Raw genomic sequence first — 16,171 nt, 5'->3', positions numbered from 1 at the left:
ATTTGTATATCTAAGGCAGCTTCAAATTACCCAATTTTAAGTGTGATAGTCATGACTCATGAATAATTTTGGCATGGATAAGCACCAAAATTAAAAGAAAATCAGAAGACTCCAAAAGAACAAACAATGAATCACTAACATCTCAGAACTAAAATTTGGCTCTGGGGCAAAAGGATTAGTTTGTTTTTTAGGGATGTCATTAATGTCATGACCCATAAGCAAACATGAATCTAAATAAGTGTTCTATTTTTCAAAACATAAACTTGGAAGAGGACTTTAAAAAGGATAAAGTAACTAAATACACACAAGATACAAACAAAGAGAAAGAATTAAAAATATTCCATGCAGGCAATGATACTGTAGTAAAGTAAACCATAGTGGTTTAAAACAGACCCACATCTGGTATTTGATATTAACTGGCTACTTCTAAGCAACTTTGGATGAGCAGAAATCACAATGGCTTTTTACAGATTATAGGAATTCAATCACAGGATTCATGGCAGATGTGTGGCCACTGCAGCTAAAAGAAAATCAAGATATTTTCTTTAAGATTTCAGTCTAATTTAATTTTCCAAATTGCCCATTCTTTTTTTTAGTAGGGGAAGGATTTGGGGATGAGGATTAACCTGGCTTAAATTTAAACAAAAAAAGAGAACTTAAACTATTTTCCTACTGAAAGGTTGGTTATAGGCTGCTACCAAGACATCTTTTTAAGTAAGGTAATTATGTTAGTCAGTCCACATTAAACTTTTGAGCATTCCTTGTTTGAGGAGACATAGATTTAGTAAACTTACTATATTCCCTGCCAATTCTCAGGGGGAAAATGTGCTGCTGTTTGTGAATGGCATGCACTCATAACATGGATTTTTTTTTCATAAATGTTTTGTCCTTTTCTAGTATCTTAGCAAGTTGGAGTCAAAAGTATTATCAATTTCATGAACATTTCTACTACATATAAAATAATATTAAGTAAGTGGTGTTAGTTTAATCCTGTTTCTGAGCAAAAACTAAAAATTCAAATGAAAATAAAAGCACACTTTTATTAGAAAAGAAAATTAGTATGAGAATGGAAAAACACTGTGAAGAAAATTATTTTCCATAAGTATTTAATCTGAATTTTATTTAACTGGGGAAGTACAACAGCATGTCGATATAAAGGTTTACTAACATAAATTGTACACAGTTCTGGTCAGTTAAAATAAGAAAATTAATAGCATCTGCATGTAGATATCTATAGATAAGACAGTATGTCCATTCACATTATTGTCTCCATGTCCGTTAGTGTTTAGTCCTTCGTTCCAGATTCAGTGAGAAAAAGAAATTCTTTGTTTAGAAATTACAGAATCTGGCCTGGCTTGGTGGCTCACACTTGTATTCCCAGCTACTGGGGTGACAAAGATCAGGAGGACTGAGTTTGTGGCCAGCCAAGCATGAAGTTAGTAAGATTCCATCTCAACAAACAACCTGGACGTGGTGGTGCACTCCTGTAACCATAACTACTTGGGAGGCATAAATAAGAAGATTGTGGACTGAGGCCAGCTCCAGGCAAAGTTGCAAGACTCTACCCAAAACATAACTGAACAAAAAATAGGGATACATGGTTCAAGTAGTAGAGTACCTGTATAGCAAAACATGAGGCCCTGAGTTCAGACAATAATACCACCAAAAAAAAAAGGTAACTGGTCAAAAGTTCCTAAATATACCGATTAATATTGGAATTCCAAGGAAGTGAATAACTTTCAAGATGTTACTTAATAAAAGATATGCTGTCAGCTCTTCAAGAGCTGAGAACTGCATACATCTTTTATTTTAATTCCTTCTTCCTGTCTGCTCACATGCCTGAATGCCCAGCACTATTCAACACACGGAGACCATGCAGTTCACAGCATTCACTGACTGGCAAATAGAACTGTCAACCAAAACCAACCACAGCATTCTGAGCAAATGAGAGCATCCAAGCAAACCAGACTTACCCTCAGAGAAGGAAAGTATCTGCTCCACTTTCATCTCAATGACAACACAAATGGCACATACCATTGCCATTCAGGAAGAGGGTCCCAAAGGAGCAGTGCTAACACATTTTTCTAAACAAATTCACAAAAGTTTAACTCTTGCATATAACTCTCCACCATTAAGTTTTTCTTACATTTTCTTCAGTAAGGTACATTTTTAAAATTATAGACAGTCTGCAATGATTTCATTTTAGATTTAGACTGTATATATTCCTTTTGTGAAGACTTGAGATGTTTACACATTGAAGAAACAATATTAGCATGTTTCATTAATAAAGATTTTGAACTTGAAAATGTTTAAGCTTTGAATGTATTCAAGATGAATTCATTTGAAATTATATGGCATTATAAAGATCCTGTGTGTACCAAAGTCCTTTAACCCAAATAACCTAAGGTAAGACAATATAGGTGATACCTATCATCCTAGATTTCTTGGGTTGGTGTTCAAGGCCAGCATGGGCTGGAACCTTCTAGAATGAGCACAAACCCTTAAGATGTACAAATATGTGGTACACAGAACTACAAAATGTACATTGCCTCTGCTCGCTGATGACTAAACTCCCTGTATTTCCTCCAATGTTCTCAAAATGAAGTGCCAATATTATATGTTCTTATAATGTTTTAGACATTGGGAAAATTGTCAGTAAGCTTATAATAAAATATGTAATAAATTAGTTTTTCCAGGTGGTATAGAATCACAGTCATTTTGTATGCTTAGGACATGGCTCATGCTATTATTTTTTTTCTAATCATGGAGCCAAACCACTCACTGCACAAGCATTTATAGAAAGCTGGGCTAGAGGAACAGCTCAAGTGTTAGAGTGCCTGTCTAACAACAGTGAGGCTCTTAGTTCAAACTTCGGTCCTACCCCCCAAGATAGTAACAGTAATAATAATAATATAAATGAATAATGTTTTTAAAAAGTTACAGAAAGCTAACTATGTGCCAGTCACAGTTCTACTTATATATGTTTGTATATAAACACACATATTTTCTCTTTAATTGACAATACAACCTTATGAAGTAGTCATTAATGATTATCTTCATTACGTGTCACTGGTAAAATTTACATCACCAAGATATGAACACAGGAAGTATTCAGAGCCTCCACTCTTTCCCACCACATGAAATCTCTACCTAAACAGTTTACATTGGTCATAGCTATGCACTGAGTGGCAGCTATGTGACTGAAACAAGCAGAAACATTGACTATGAGCCCTTCGAGGACCTAGAGCAAAGGAAATTTAGCGATTCTGCAGTCAGAAGAAGGCCCAGCCTTGACTCCAGACCTCAACACTTACAACTGCATGCTTTCTTACTGCCAGAAAGGAAAATGATCATTTGGGGACTAAATTTTTAGGAAAAATACACCACAAAATAAATGTCTAATGAAACATCTTTAAAACTATAGAAGTCATTAACCACATGTTGCAGATCTATCCAAAAATATTTATTTCCTCCCCACCTGTCCAAACAAGGAGAGTACTGAAGCTAAACTTGTTCAAAATTCTTCTTTTAAATACATCAGAATTGCTATTTGAATGAAGTTGCACTTCTGAATATTTCCTCTTTCAGTATGTCCATTTTCAAATCTTTTGACTTTGAGTAAACTTTCCACTTTAAAAAAGTTTTTATAGCAGCAGCCACAAAGTATTCATACTATTTATTTAGTTGTCCCCCTCTCCTCACAAGCTTTCTAATCTTAAAATTAGCAAGAATACTTTTACAAGGATTTTTTAAAAAGAGAGGATTTCAGAATGAAGTAGTGACTCATGCATGTAATCCCAGCTACTAGCAGGAGAAGATTGGGAGGATCATGGTTTGAGGACAGTCATAATAAATTAGTGAGACCCCATATTAACCTAAGCTAGATGTGGTAGTGAACATCAGTCATCCCAGCTACAAGGGAAGTCATAGGTAGGAGGATCACAGTTTGAGGCCAGCCTTGGAACAAAAATGCTAGGTCCTATCTGAAAAATAACAAAAAGCAAAAAGAGCTGGGGTGTGGCTCAAGTGGTAGAGCACCAGCCTAGCAAGTGTGAGGCCCTGAATTCATGAACCAGTACCATAGGAAGGAATTTCTAAGATACTTTACTATTATCTCTTTCTCTTTTTTAATTGCCAGCTGACCTACAAATCAGTATGGAAAGTTCAATCTTGCATGCATGCAATTTTTCTTTAATGATCTACTTTAATGGGTTGTATACAAATACTTATACAGTAAAAAAAGAATACAAAAAGAACTATTTAGAAGAGAGAGAGAAGGAGGGAAGGAGAGAAGAGAAAGAGAATATGCATGACACTGTTTACACTGCTTACTCTGTAATGCAAGCCATAATAGCAGACTCGTCTGTTATTAATATACTTTATAAATATATTCAAATTGCACAGTAGTGGGTGATTACATAATTCTAAATTGGTCACCTCTGTCATTGGAAATCAGAAGCATAAGACAAGATCAAGTACCACATATGGGCTCCTTAAAAAGCCATGCAGTTGAAGTGACTTCTGTATCAGTTTCTTTAAACACTTTTGAATAGATTAAACTTCCTAAATCCCCACTTTCAGAAATCTCTGGCAGCTTGTGTTGCTTTCAACCCAAACTCCCAACTCAGACTTGCTTTTTGGCTTCTCACACCCTGTTTCCCTTAAAACTCTTAACTCTTCAGTAAAACCCCTCCCACTTTCCCTGACCATTCCTATCTCTGTGCTTTGCTATCACTACTCAATTTCCAAAATATCTCTCCATCTCCTATTTCTGTAATTAGCATCTTCTTGTTTTTCACATTTGGTCTCCTATCACCCCTCTTCTCCCAGGCCTGCCCATGCAACCCCCAGAAACTCAACCAACAACCAGTGATAATGGAGGAGACTTGCACAGAAATCTCTTATATTGTCTGTATTTAGAGTTTAACTCAATTCTGTTATTTAATTTTCATGAGTAAATTTAGTGTCCCTCAAAAGTGATTATACATTTATTATAAGCAAGAATCACTCACTCCACATTTTTTGCAGCACTCATTCCCTGCTTAGAACTGAAGCCAACACTAATGAGAATTGATTAAAATGATCCTGAGTTGAGGTAGATTTACATCTGAGAATTTGGATTAGAAAGACATAATCCTGGTGCAAATGGGTAAGAAAGTAAGAGTCTCCTTCTTGAGGTCCTCAATTTCCTTTCCCAGCCTCTTCTCAACAGTTCCTGAGGCAATGGGACAACTGAAGAAGGCCTTTGGAAAAGAACAGTCCTACAATTCACATGTCCTAAGCCCTTGGAAGTGCATGAGTCTCAGGTGCCAGGAATTTTCAGGAAACCCAGTATATTTGCACTTTATTATTCACCACTCCTCAATAAGTAGCATCTATGGCAACATCTCATAAAAAGTACACTGCTATTTTTTCAATAAAGTTTAGAGATATTTAAACTTAGAGAATGAATAGTAACTATAAATATATGTCAGATCATATTAGGGTTATAGCACCAAATTATTTATGAAAATGAGCTTTGGATTTCAGAATCACAATAAAAAGATCATAATCCCCTTCAACATTTGAAAGCAATCAAAGCACTTATCAGTATAAGGAAACAATAAGAATCCATAAGCAAAAGGTATTTTAAGGTACCTATTTAATTTTACCAAGGATTCTCAATATACCAACTTAAATCAATAGAATCTCTGCTCTCTTAAACTCTAAACTCTGAAAGAAAAATAAATCTTGGATCGGAAACACCTGAACAATTTATAAGAGTAATTTCAGAAGAAACAATTATGTAGACAAACATAAAATATTTAGAGTAATTGTCAGAATTACATTATAAATCAAACTCATTAGCATCCTTTGTTTAAAGTTTTGCACCATTTGTTATTTTGCAACTTAAAAAATCAATGATACTGTAATTCATAATTTACACAAATAAGAACGTATAAATAGGTATTTTTAACCAAAGGTAAGCCCATATAAAGTGGCTATTGGCCAGGAACAATTTAACTGATGAAAGATGAAATAATTTATACTCAGAAGTCAAAGGTGGTATAATGACTTTGCCAGCTAAACTTTGTTTTTCCTAATTCAATTATTTGTGACAAGGCATTTGGCATAGGTAAAAAGTTGCAATCTTTCACTGAAGTTATTACATTAGCACAAACCTAGAAAAACTGTCTAATAACTGTTAGGAGTTCTCATTAGGCCCCCAGACCTAATCTGTAGGATCAATACTCCTACAGATCATGACAGATCTTTAGTCAAAGGAACTTTATCTCATTTTACCTTTAAATCTTGGAAAACAGTTTATGTTTATTTCAGTATGTCTGATTGTGGAGAATTAGGATCTACATAAATGCAACAAGTTGGCCTAATTACTGCAGAGTAATATGTTTTTCTTTGCCTTCTTGCACACTACTGAAAAGAGAATTGATCATGAGTCTTTCACAAGTTCAAAAGACACAAACTCATTGTCATATTTCTCCAAAATATATTTTACAAAGGTTTTTCTTTCTAAAGAAAAAAACCCTATTCTTGTTCCTGGTTAAGTCAATTGAGTTTTATGTTCACCATCCTTTTTTTTTTTTTTTTTTCATTTTTCTTTTATTATTCATATGTGCATACAAGGCTTGGTTCATTTCTCCCCCCTGCACCCACCCCCTCCCTTACCACCCACTCCGCCCCCTCCCTCTCCCCCCCCTCAATACCCAGCAGAAACTATTTTGCCCTTATTTCTAATTTTGTTGTAGAGGGAGTATAAGCAATAATAGGAAGGAACAAGGGTTTTTGCTGGTTGAGATAAGGATAGCTATACAGGGCATTGACTCACATTGATTTCCTGTGCGTGGGTGTTACCTTCTAGGTTAATTCTTTTTGATCTAACCTTTTCTCTAGTACCTGTTCCCCTTTTCCTATTGGCCTCAGTTGCTTTAAGGTATCTGCTTTAGTTTCTCTGCATTAAGGGCAACAAATGCTAGCTAGTTTTTTAGGTGTCTTACCTATCCTCACCCCTCCCTTGTGTGCTCTCGCTTTTATCATGTGCTCATAGTCCAATCCCCTTGTTGTGTTTGCCCTTGATCTAATGTCCACATATGAGGGAGAAAATACGATTTTTGGTTTTTTGAGCCAGGCTAACCTCACTCAGAATGATGTTCTCCAATTCTATCCATTTACCAGCGAATGATAACATTTTGTTCTTCATGGCTGCATAAAATTCCATTGTGTGTAGATACCACATTTTCTTAATCCATTCGTCAGTGCTGGGGCATCTTGGCTGTTTCCATAACTTGGCTATTGTGAATAGTGCCGCAATAAACATGGATGTGCAGGTGCCTCTGGAGTAACAGTCTTTTGGGTATATCCCCAAGAGTGGTATTGCTGGATCAAATGGTAGATCGATGTCCAGCTTTTTAAGTAGCCTCCAAATTTTTTTCCAGAGTGGTTGTACTAGTCTACATTCCCACCAACAGTGTAAGAGGGTTCCTTTATCCCCCACATCCTCGCCAACACCTGTTGTTGGTGGTGTTGCTGATGATGGCTATTCTAACAGGGGTGTCACCATCTTTAATGAAATACAACACCTATCTCATGCAGGTAGTGAAACTAAAATAAAATTACACTGTAAGTCTCGAACAAAGTGCAGGGCACACATAGATGATCAGGATGTCCTGGATCATTATTTTGAAATCTCCCAAATCTATCACTCTCACCCTTCTCAAATCTACTTAGAAGGACAAAGAGACTCTCTGGTGTTAAAGAAATGCCACTGAGACAAGTCAGTAATTATCTCCTTCCTAAAGCAGTGTTGATGCCATCTTATGAAAAATTGTCTATAAATCAAGAAATCATGTGTCGGGTATGGTGGGTTACATCTGTAATCTCAGCTACTTGGCGGGGCAGAAACAGAAGGATCAAGATTTGAAGCCAGCTACTTATGACAAACCTACAGTGAACATAATACTTAATGGTGAAAAAACTGAAACCATTTCCCCTAAAGTCAGGAACAAAACAAGGATGCCCACTCTCCCCACTTCTATTCAACATAGTCCTGGAATTGCTAGCCAGAGCAGTAAGGCAAGATGAAGACATAAACAGAATACAAATAGATAAAGAAATAGTCAAAGTATCCCTGTTGGAATTGGAGAACATCATTCTGAGTGAAGTTAGCCTGGCCCAAAAGACCAAATATCATATGTTCTCCCTCATATGCAGACATTAGATCAAGGGCAAACGCAAGGGGATAGGACTTTGATCACAAGATAAAAACAAGAGCACACAAGGGAGATATGAGGGGAAAAAAAGTATCCCTATTTGCAGACGACATGATCCTATACCTCAAAGACCCAAAAAACTATACCCAAAAACTCCTACACAACATTAACAGGTACAGCAATGTAGCAGGATATAAAATCAATTTACAAAAATCAGTACCTTTCTATAAACCAACAATGAATAAATTGAGAAAGAATATAGGGAAACAATTCCATTTACGATAGCCTTAAAAGAAGTCAGATACCTAGGAATAAACTTAACAAAGGATGTGAATGACCTCTGCAAGGAGAGCTACAAAACACTGAAGAAAGAGATCAAAGAAGACTACAGAAGATGGAAAGATCTCCCGTGCTCATGGATTGGCAGAATCAACACGGTAAAAATGGCTCTACTACCAAGAGCAATCTACATGTTCAGCACAATTCCCATCAAAATGCCAATGACATTCATCACAGAGTTGAAAAATCTACTCAAAAGTTCATTTGGAAACACTAAAGACAGGTAATAGCCAAGACAATACTGAGTAAAAAGAGTAATGCTGAATTCAAACTATACTACAGAGCCATAGCAATAAAAAACGGCAGGGTACCAACACAAAAATAGATATGAAGACTAGTGGAACAGAATAGAGGACCCAGATGTGAATCCACACAGCTACACCCACATTATGTTTGACAAAGGCAAGAAAAACATATGATGGAAAACAAAACAAAACAACCTCTTCAATAAATGTTGCTGGGAAAAGTGGTTATTTGCCTGCAGAAAACTGAAACTAGATCCATGCCTATCACCCTGTACTAGTATCAACTCAAAGTGGATTAAGAACCTTAATATCAGTCCCCAAACCTTGCAATTAGTACAGGAAAGCGCAGGGAATACTCTGGAAGCGATAGTAATAAGCAAGGACATCCTTAGTAGAACTCCAGAGGCCAGCAACTAAGAGACAGGATTGACAAATGGGATGACATGAAATTAAAAAGCTTCTGCACAACAAAAGAAATGTTCTCTAAATTAAAGAGATCACCCACAAAGTGGGAGAAAATATTTGCTAGGTATATCAGACAAAGGGTATATAAGCAGAAAGGACTGATAATCAGAATATGTAGGACGCTCAAAAAACTAAACTCCCCCCAAAAATCAATGAACCAATTAAGAAGTGGGCAACTGAACTAAATAGAACTTTTTCAAAGGAAGAAGTCCAAATGGTCAAAAAACACATGAAAAAATGTTCATCATCCCTGGCCATAAAGGAAATGCAAATCAAAGCCACACTAAGATGCCACCTCACTCCTGTTAGAATAGCCATCATCAAGAACACCACCAACAAATGTTGTCAAGGATGCAGGGGAAAAAGGAACCCTCATACTGCTGATGGGAATGTAAGCTAGTACAACCACTTTTGAAAACAATACAGAGGCTTCTTAAAAAACTAAACATAGATCTGCCATGTGATCCAACAATACCACTCCTAGGGATACATGCAAAGGAAAGCAGCTCAGGTTATTACAAAATCATCTGCACACCCATGTTTACTGCAGGTCTATTCATAATAGCCAAGCTATGGAAACAGCTAAGATGCCTCACTACTGACAAATGGATTAAGAAAATGTGGTATTTATACACAATGGAATTTTACTCAGCCACAAAGAAGAATGAAATTTTGTCATTACAATAGATGGAACTGTAGAACATCATCTTTTTTTTTTTTCATTTTTCTTTTATTATTCATATGTGCATACAAGGCTTGGTTCATTTCTCCCCCCTGCCCCCACCCACTCCCTTACCACCCACTCCGCCCCCTCCCTCTCCCCACCCCAATACCCAGCAGAAACTATTTTACCCTTATCTCTAATTTTGTTGTAGAGAGAGTATAAGCAATAATAGGAAGGAACAAGGGTTTTTGCTGGTTGAGATAAGGATAGCTATACAGGGCATTGACTCACATTGATTTCCTGTGCATGGGTGTTACCTTCTAGGTTAATTCTTTTTGATCTAAACTTTTCTCTAGTACCTGACATCATCTTAAGTCAAGTCAGCCAGGCTTAGAAGATCAAAATTCACATGTGCTCCTTCACATGAAGATTTTAGACTTAAAACAAATGCAGTAATAATACTGGACATGGGTCATACATTAAGGGGAGAACACACACAGGAAGAATAGGGAAAGGGAAGGGGACCTAAAACATGAGTGTGGTTGATGTGCTTACTGTGGAGGAGTGAATAAAGCAATCTGAAACTGGCAGAGGCCACTATGGGAAGGGGACCAGGAAGTAGTGAAGAAGTCTGGTAGACATGAATCAATGTGGGTTGCAACACACAAGTGCATGGAAACAACACTAGGAATCTCTCTGTATAACTATCTTTATCTCAAACTAGCAAAAACACTTTGTCTTTCTTATTATCTTTTATGTTTTCTCTTCAACAAAATTGGAGAACAAGAGGGCAGGAGTTGTTCTGCTCATAAGTGGGAGGGGAGGGGAGGTGGTCAAAACAATGTATACACATGTGAGTAAATATAAACATAAATAAATAAAAGGAAAAACTGAAGAAAGGAAAACATTTGAAGCCAGCCTGTGCAAAACACTAGTGAGACTTTGTCTCAAAGAACAAGCCTGCTATGGTGGCACATGCCTGTGGTCCCAGCTATGGGGGAAACAGAGGTAAGACAATTGAGATCCCAGGCAGGCCAGGATGAAAGCATGAGACCCTATTTGAAAAATAAATAAAGCAAAAAAAGTTGGGAGCTTGGCTCAAATGGTAGAATGCTTATCTAGCAAGCATAAGACTCTGAGTTCAAACCCCAGAGTCTCCAGAAAAAAAATGAGGAAATCATAGTTCAGTAGAAAAAAAAAAAGAAAGAAGCAGCAACCAGAAGGAAAGATGAATTGATCTTTTCATGTCAAAATCCATAGATAGCTGGAATCACTCAGAGTAATATCAGAAATTTAAGAGAGGAAGTTCACAAAAGAAGTCATATTCTCTGAGGAAATCTGTGAGCATAACAGTTATAGGCTTGCTATGATGGAACTGAATAACTCAGGAAAAGGGGATAAAGATTGAATTCTTTGGTTATGCAAACTTTGCCCCATTCAGAGAGGAGTTACTGGGAAGTCAGACTCTGAGCTGCTAACATAAATTGATGCAGGTAAAGTGAAGAAGAGTTTACAGGTTTCCTCTACCTAATCTTGAACCGTCTTCCTATAGAGTGTTAAGGTTGGAGCTCCTACCAACATGTATGAGTATTATAATACAAAGCACAGAGAAAACTCCAAGTAAATGATTTAAAATTATAGCCACATTTATGGCCTACTATATTTGAATAAAAATCATTCAAGTTTTTATTTCATAGTTATAGTTTATACATACTTTAAATTTTCCCATTTGGATTGCAGTGTCAGCAGTCAAATGCTGACACTTAAGCATTTAACTTAAGTATTTTAAGAATATTACACAGGTTAAGTCTGTTGACCACAGACACTTATTCCACTTTAATGGGATATAAATTCATAAAGCTTATTTTGCTTCTTCAAAGATGTCCTATGTCTAGTAAAATCTTAAGTGGCCTATGGAATAAATGTTGTCATCATCCACTAACTATCCATGAATTACAGTCTCTTCTCTGAATTACCCTAATCCTACAAGAAAATTCAACATTTTTCCTATTGTTAAAAAATGTTGAATCCAGGGATTTACTCCCACTCCCCTTAACTCTTACATTACTCCATCTCAAGATCCATGGGTCCTTTCTCTGTAACAGCTCAATCTCCTTAATCTGTTCCCAGTGTCAATACTCTGCTCAGGCTATTCATCACTTTTCATCTAAACTTCTTAAGTAGGATCCCCTCTCTGGTAAAAGTCCTTTAGATGTTAAACCCATCTTATGAACAGTTTCAATGGTTTTCTTATTGCTTATTTTATTCAGCTGCTAGGATTATGATAACCCTCCAAAACCTACAGCAGCATAACATTTAAACTCCTTAAAATGGTTCAGGCCATAATTGGTAGCACTCTATCTCTGGAAACTTACTCTTGCCTAAGGTAATTCACTGTTACTCTACATAGCCCCTCAGCTCCAGACTGTTCTTCTTGCCTTTTCATCTTCCTTTCCCATCCAAGAGTGTAAGTGGACTTCTGGTTTTGATGACTTCATCTGCTAGAAATTCACATCCAAGTGACAATTCAAGCTCTGCTCTCAGATCCAACAGGCCACACAAAAGAGTTTCTCACACAAACTTGAGAACACACAATGCTTTGCTATAACTTCTTAACAATAGAGAAATTAAATTTTGTAGTATTTCTATTTATCAGTCATAACTTTTTCAACTGAGTTATAAACTCCTGAGAGGAAAAATTGCATATGTCTTTCAAAATGCTCCATGCCTAATAAATTATTCTCCAAGCTCAACAATTATATAAAAAAGATGATAAAACAAAGGAAATTAGTCATTGGTGTACATCATAGATTAGTTCATCCAATACTCTCATCTTACGTAAGATGCTAATTTAAATGTATTCTAGACCCAAGTTCAGAGATGTAGTTGATCTTAGGGGGAAAATAAATTAAAGGCCTCTAGAGAGTTTTGATGCAGTTGACACACACATTTGAGACACACTGTTAGTGATTACGTAGAAATGACAAATAAAAAATAAATCATGTAGAAAACTATACAGAATTATTAATGGTGGACAAAAAATCCAGTAAGCTAAATTATATAAGGATCCAGGTATTTATAGTCCCTGTCATAACCCACTTTTTAGAAAAAAGTTTCATAACTATATTTCATATAAAGTAATTCTTCCTTTTTATTTATTTCGTGTCATAAATCAAGTACTCACTTAAAATAAAACTCTTCAACTCCAACCAACCAGTGTGAACACTACAAAAATTTGTACTGCAAATTATGGATTTAGAAACCTAATGCTTCTCCTAAGTTTTGCAGTTAACTTTGGTGACAATTTTAAATATTTTCTCTTCTTTCCCATCATGCCCAGTTAATTTTACTTTTGCCTGCTGTACTTGTCTGACATTGATTTGTTTATACCACTATCCTTCAGAGTAACATTTTAGGATTTTTCATTAAATCATATAACCATCAATAATTAGAAAGTGGAACCCAATAAATGCTCACATGGAAATGAAATGCTGGTATAAACCACTAGAGAGAGACATGGAGTCTTTGGATCAGTCTTTGAGTCAGTTGCATGCAAGTTTCACAGCAAGGACACAGCAGTTTTACTGAAGGAATCTGACACATTCCCTGTCAAAGTTATATTCATCCACTAGGGATCTGTTTAATATAATAGTAATACACTGCCTTGTAGTCTATGGAGCTCAGAGATTTAATATTTTGCCACATAGGACAATAACCTATGTCTCATAAAGAATATCAACTCATATTCACCATACAGAAAAGACAGCTAAATATGAAAAACAACGTTTGCAAACAAAAATTCACAGACTTTCACAGCAGAGGGAAATTTTGATTACATCACCAGTGATGACAGTTTAGAAAACTAAAACTTTTTTTCTAATCCTTCAATTCCATGCTTGTAGATGATAAAAGCATGGGGTGTGTACACATGACCTCTCTCTCTCTCTCTCTTTCTGTCACACATACACACACACACACATGGGCACATTCATTCAGGATTGACCCAGCAGTGAGTGACTCTTGCATAAGATATTGGCTTAATCAGGAAATGATTCTCATTTTCTTAATGCTTTACATTTTTTTTATTGTAAATCAAAGTAAGTTACCACAGATAATAGACATGTTGCCTTACTAAGGCATACTAGTTTGACTTCGCAGCAACACAAAGTGAATAGGCATGACAAAATTGAAGAACTCAAATTACAGTAAGTAGTATTGGGTTCAAAGCGACTATGCACAATGCTATGTTTTTGTTTGGTTTGTGGTGCTGGGACTTGAACTCAGCCTACACCTTGAGCCACTCCACCAGCCCTTTTTTGTGAAGGTTTTTTGTTGTTGTTTTGTTTTTTAGATAGGGTCTTGTGAACCTCCTGATCTCTGCCTCTTGAGAACCTAGGATCACAGGTGTGAGCCACTGGCACCCTGTACTATGCACAATTTTCTACTACTTAACATACATCGTTTTTACCAGAACTTTTTTCTTGACCCCCTATACTGAACTACAAATCCCAAGAGTTATTTCCCAAAATTTAAGTACAAAAGCAGTTTTTTAGTCTTCTCAGTCCTAGAGTGTATCTCAAAATAAAATTGGGAAGGCAACTTGATTTGCAAACATTCAGTATATGTTCATCAGAAAGTCAACTGAAAGTGTAGAGTCACACACCACTGGAACTTCTCCACTTGCCATCAGTTGAAATAAACCACTGCAGTCTAGTTGCAGCCAGGGGGCCTGCAAGTGTGTGAACTGAGATGCCTCACAGTGTGTTAAATATAAAACTTCTCCAGGAGTTCAGAAACTTTGCTAAGCATACTCTATTGTTATGTGAGGCATGAACTTTTAAAGTAAATATATACTCTTCAGAAGAATCCAGTAAGAAGTAGGCATAAACTGGGTAGAAAACTTATTTGTGAAAATCAGAATGCCTTCAAATGCATCTTAACACCATCTTCAGGCAAAGAATTAAACACCTCTTATTTTAAAACAAAGTAACATAAACAAGAAAAAGACACCTTAATTTTTTTTTAGTCTGCCATAATCAGACTTTACAAATGCAGCATTCATAAAGTTGGAGGAAAAAATAACCAAACCTGTTTGATGATGATTTAAATGACTCTAACCTCTTAAGTTTGACCAGCATCAAGTGAACCGTGCAGTCTGAAGCCCTCTAGCCCCGTTATTAAACTCCCTTACACTTTTTCCAGAACAGCGCACAGCACCGGGTGCTCTGCACACTATGAAAGCTTCAGGAAAAGAAGCCTGGGTTGATTCATCATTCTTGCCTCAGAAACTGTTTGGAATCCCAGGAATCAGCCTGGGAAAGAAAAGAGCATTTGCCGACCAGAATAAAATGGTCCCAGAGCCACACTAACAGGGCAGGGTTCAAGCTCCCCTCTTTGCACCAACTGAGAATCACTCCAAAAGAGACTGGATCCGCCTGCATCACTAGGCGCCTCTCTGGGCCCGTCCCTCGTGTAACTTGCTTTGCTATCTAGTAACAACTTTGTACTGAATGAAAAAGAAAGAAAGAAAAACTTTGTTGCAAAGAAGCGCTGAGCTCAGTAACTTTGAATCCAGTGTACCCAGGGTCGAAGACATACGTACGCTCTTCGCTCAAGTCTTCAGTAGACCTACACACTGCAGTCCCTGGCCAGCCCGCCACCCCACTCCGCCCTGGCCTGGGTCCCTAGAACCGCGCGATGCCGGCACCTACCTTGACCTCGGCCGCGTCCGGCTCTGCGTCGGAGAAGCCGAGTCCGGACTCGAAGGCGGCGGCGGTGGCGGGCGCCTTTCGCGGACCCGGGAGCAGCGCAGCGGCGAGCAGGGAACACGCCAGAGACAAGAAGCCCAGCAAGTGCATGGTGGAAGGACCGGGAGTGGGGAGGCCGGTCCTCTGGAGGGGGCAGGGTGGGGGCGTGAGCGCCCCTCCTCGTCCCTTTTACTCCTAATTTCCTCCCGGTGACCCCCCTGTGCAAGCCGGAGGCGGCGAGAGCGGGTCCGGGGCTCTGCGTTCCCAACTTTGCAAGTCGCCCTTCCAGCCAGTGCCTGGGAAAGGCGACCGGTGTCAGGTAAAAGCCTTACAGGAAACCGGACATCCGAGCTCCCCTGGTTCGCAGCCGGCGAGGTGAAGCGAGGGCGAGGGAGGAAGGCTCCACGGTTCGCGGTTTTGGTTTTGCTCTTTGCAAAGAGGAGGGGAAAGCCCAAATGCCCCTCTAGGTTCAACTGGTCTAGAGCCACCAGAGCCCGGGTCCCC

General features: G+C 37.8%; 1 protein-coding gene across 1 annotated transcript in view; it reads right to left on the bottom strand.

The window, feature by feature from the left end:
• Positions 1 to 15,911, bottom strand: part of Vegfc (vascular endothelial growth factor C) — a 112,199-nt gene extending 96,288 nt beyond the window's left edge. Inside the window, exon 1 of the mRNA XM_020153148.2 lies at positions 15,632 to 15,911. Within this exon, the coding sequence (XP_020008737.1) occupies positions 15,632 to 15,778 (147 nt within the window). The 5' untranslated portion in view covers positions 15,779 to 15,911. The remainder of the gene's footprint in view (positions 1 to 15,631) is intronic.
• Positions 15,912 to 16,171: the final 260 nt, after the last annotated feature.

This window comes from Castor canadensis, chromosome 14, assembly GCF_047511655.1.
Source record: "Castor canadensis chromosome 14, mCasCan1.hap1v2, whole genome shotgun sequence".
In the NCBI taxonomy this organism is placed as follows: Eukaryota; Metazoa; Chordata; class Mammalia; order Rodentia; family Castoridae; genus Castor; species Castor canadensis.
The sequence above is the reverse complement of the archived record's forward strand: the minus strand, read 5'-3'. Positions and strand labels throughout refer to the sequence as shown.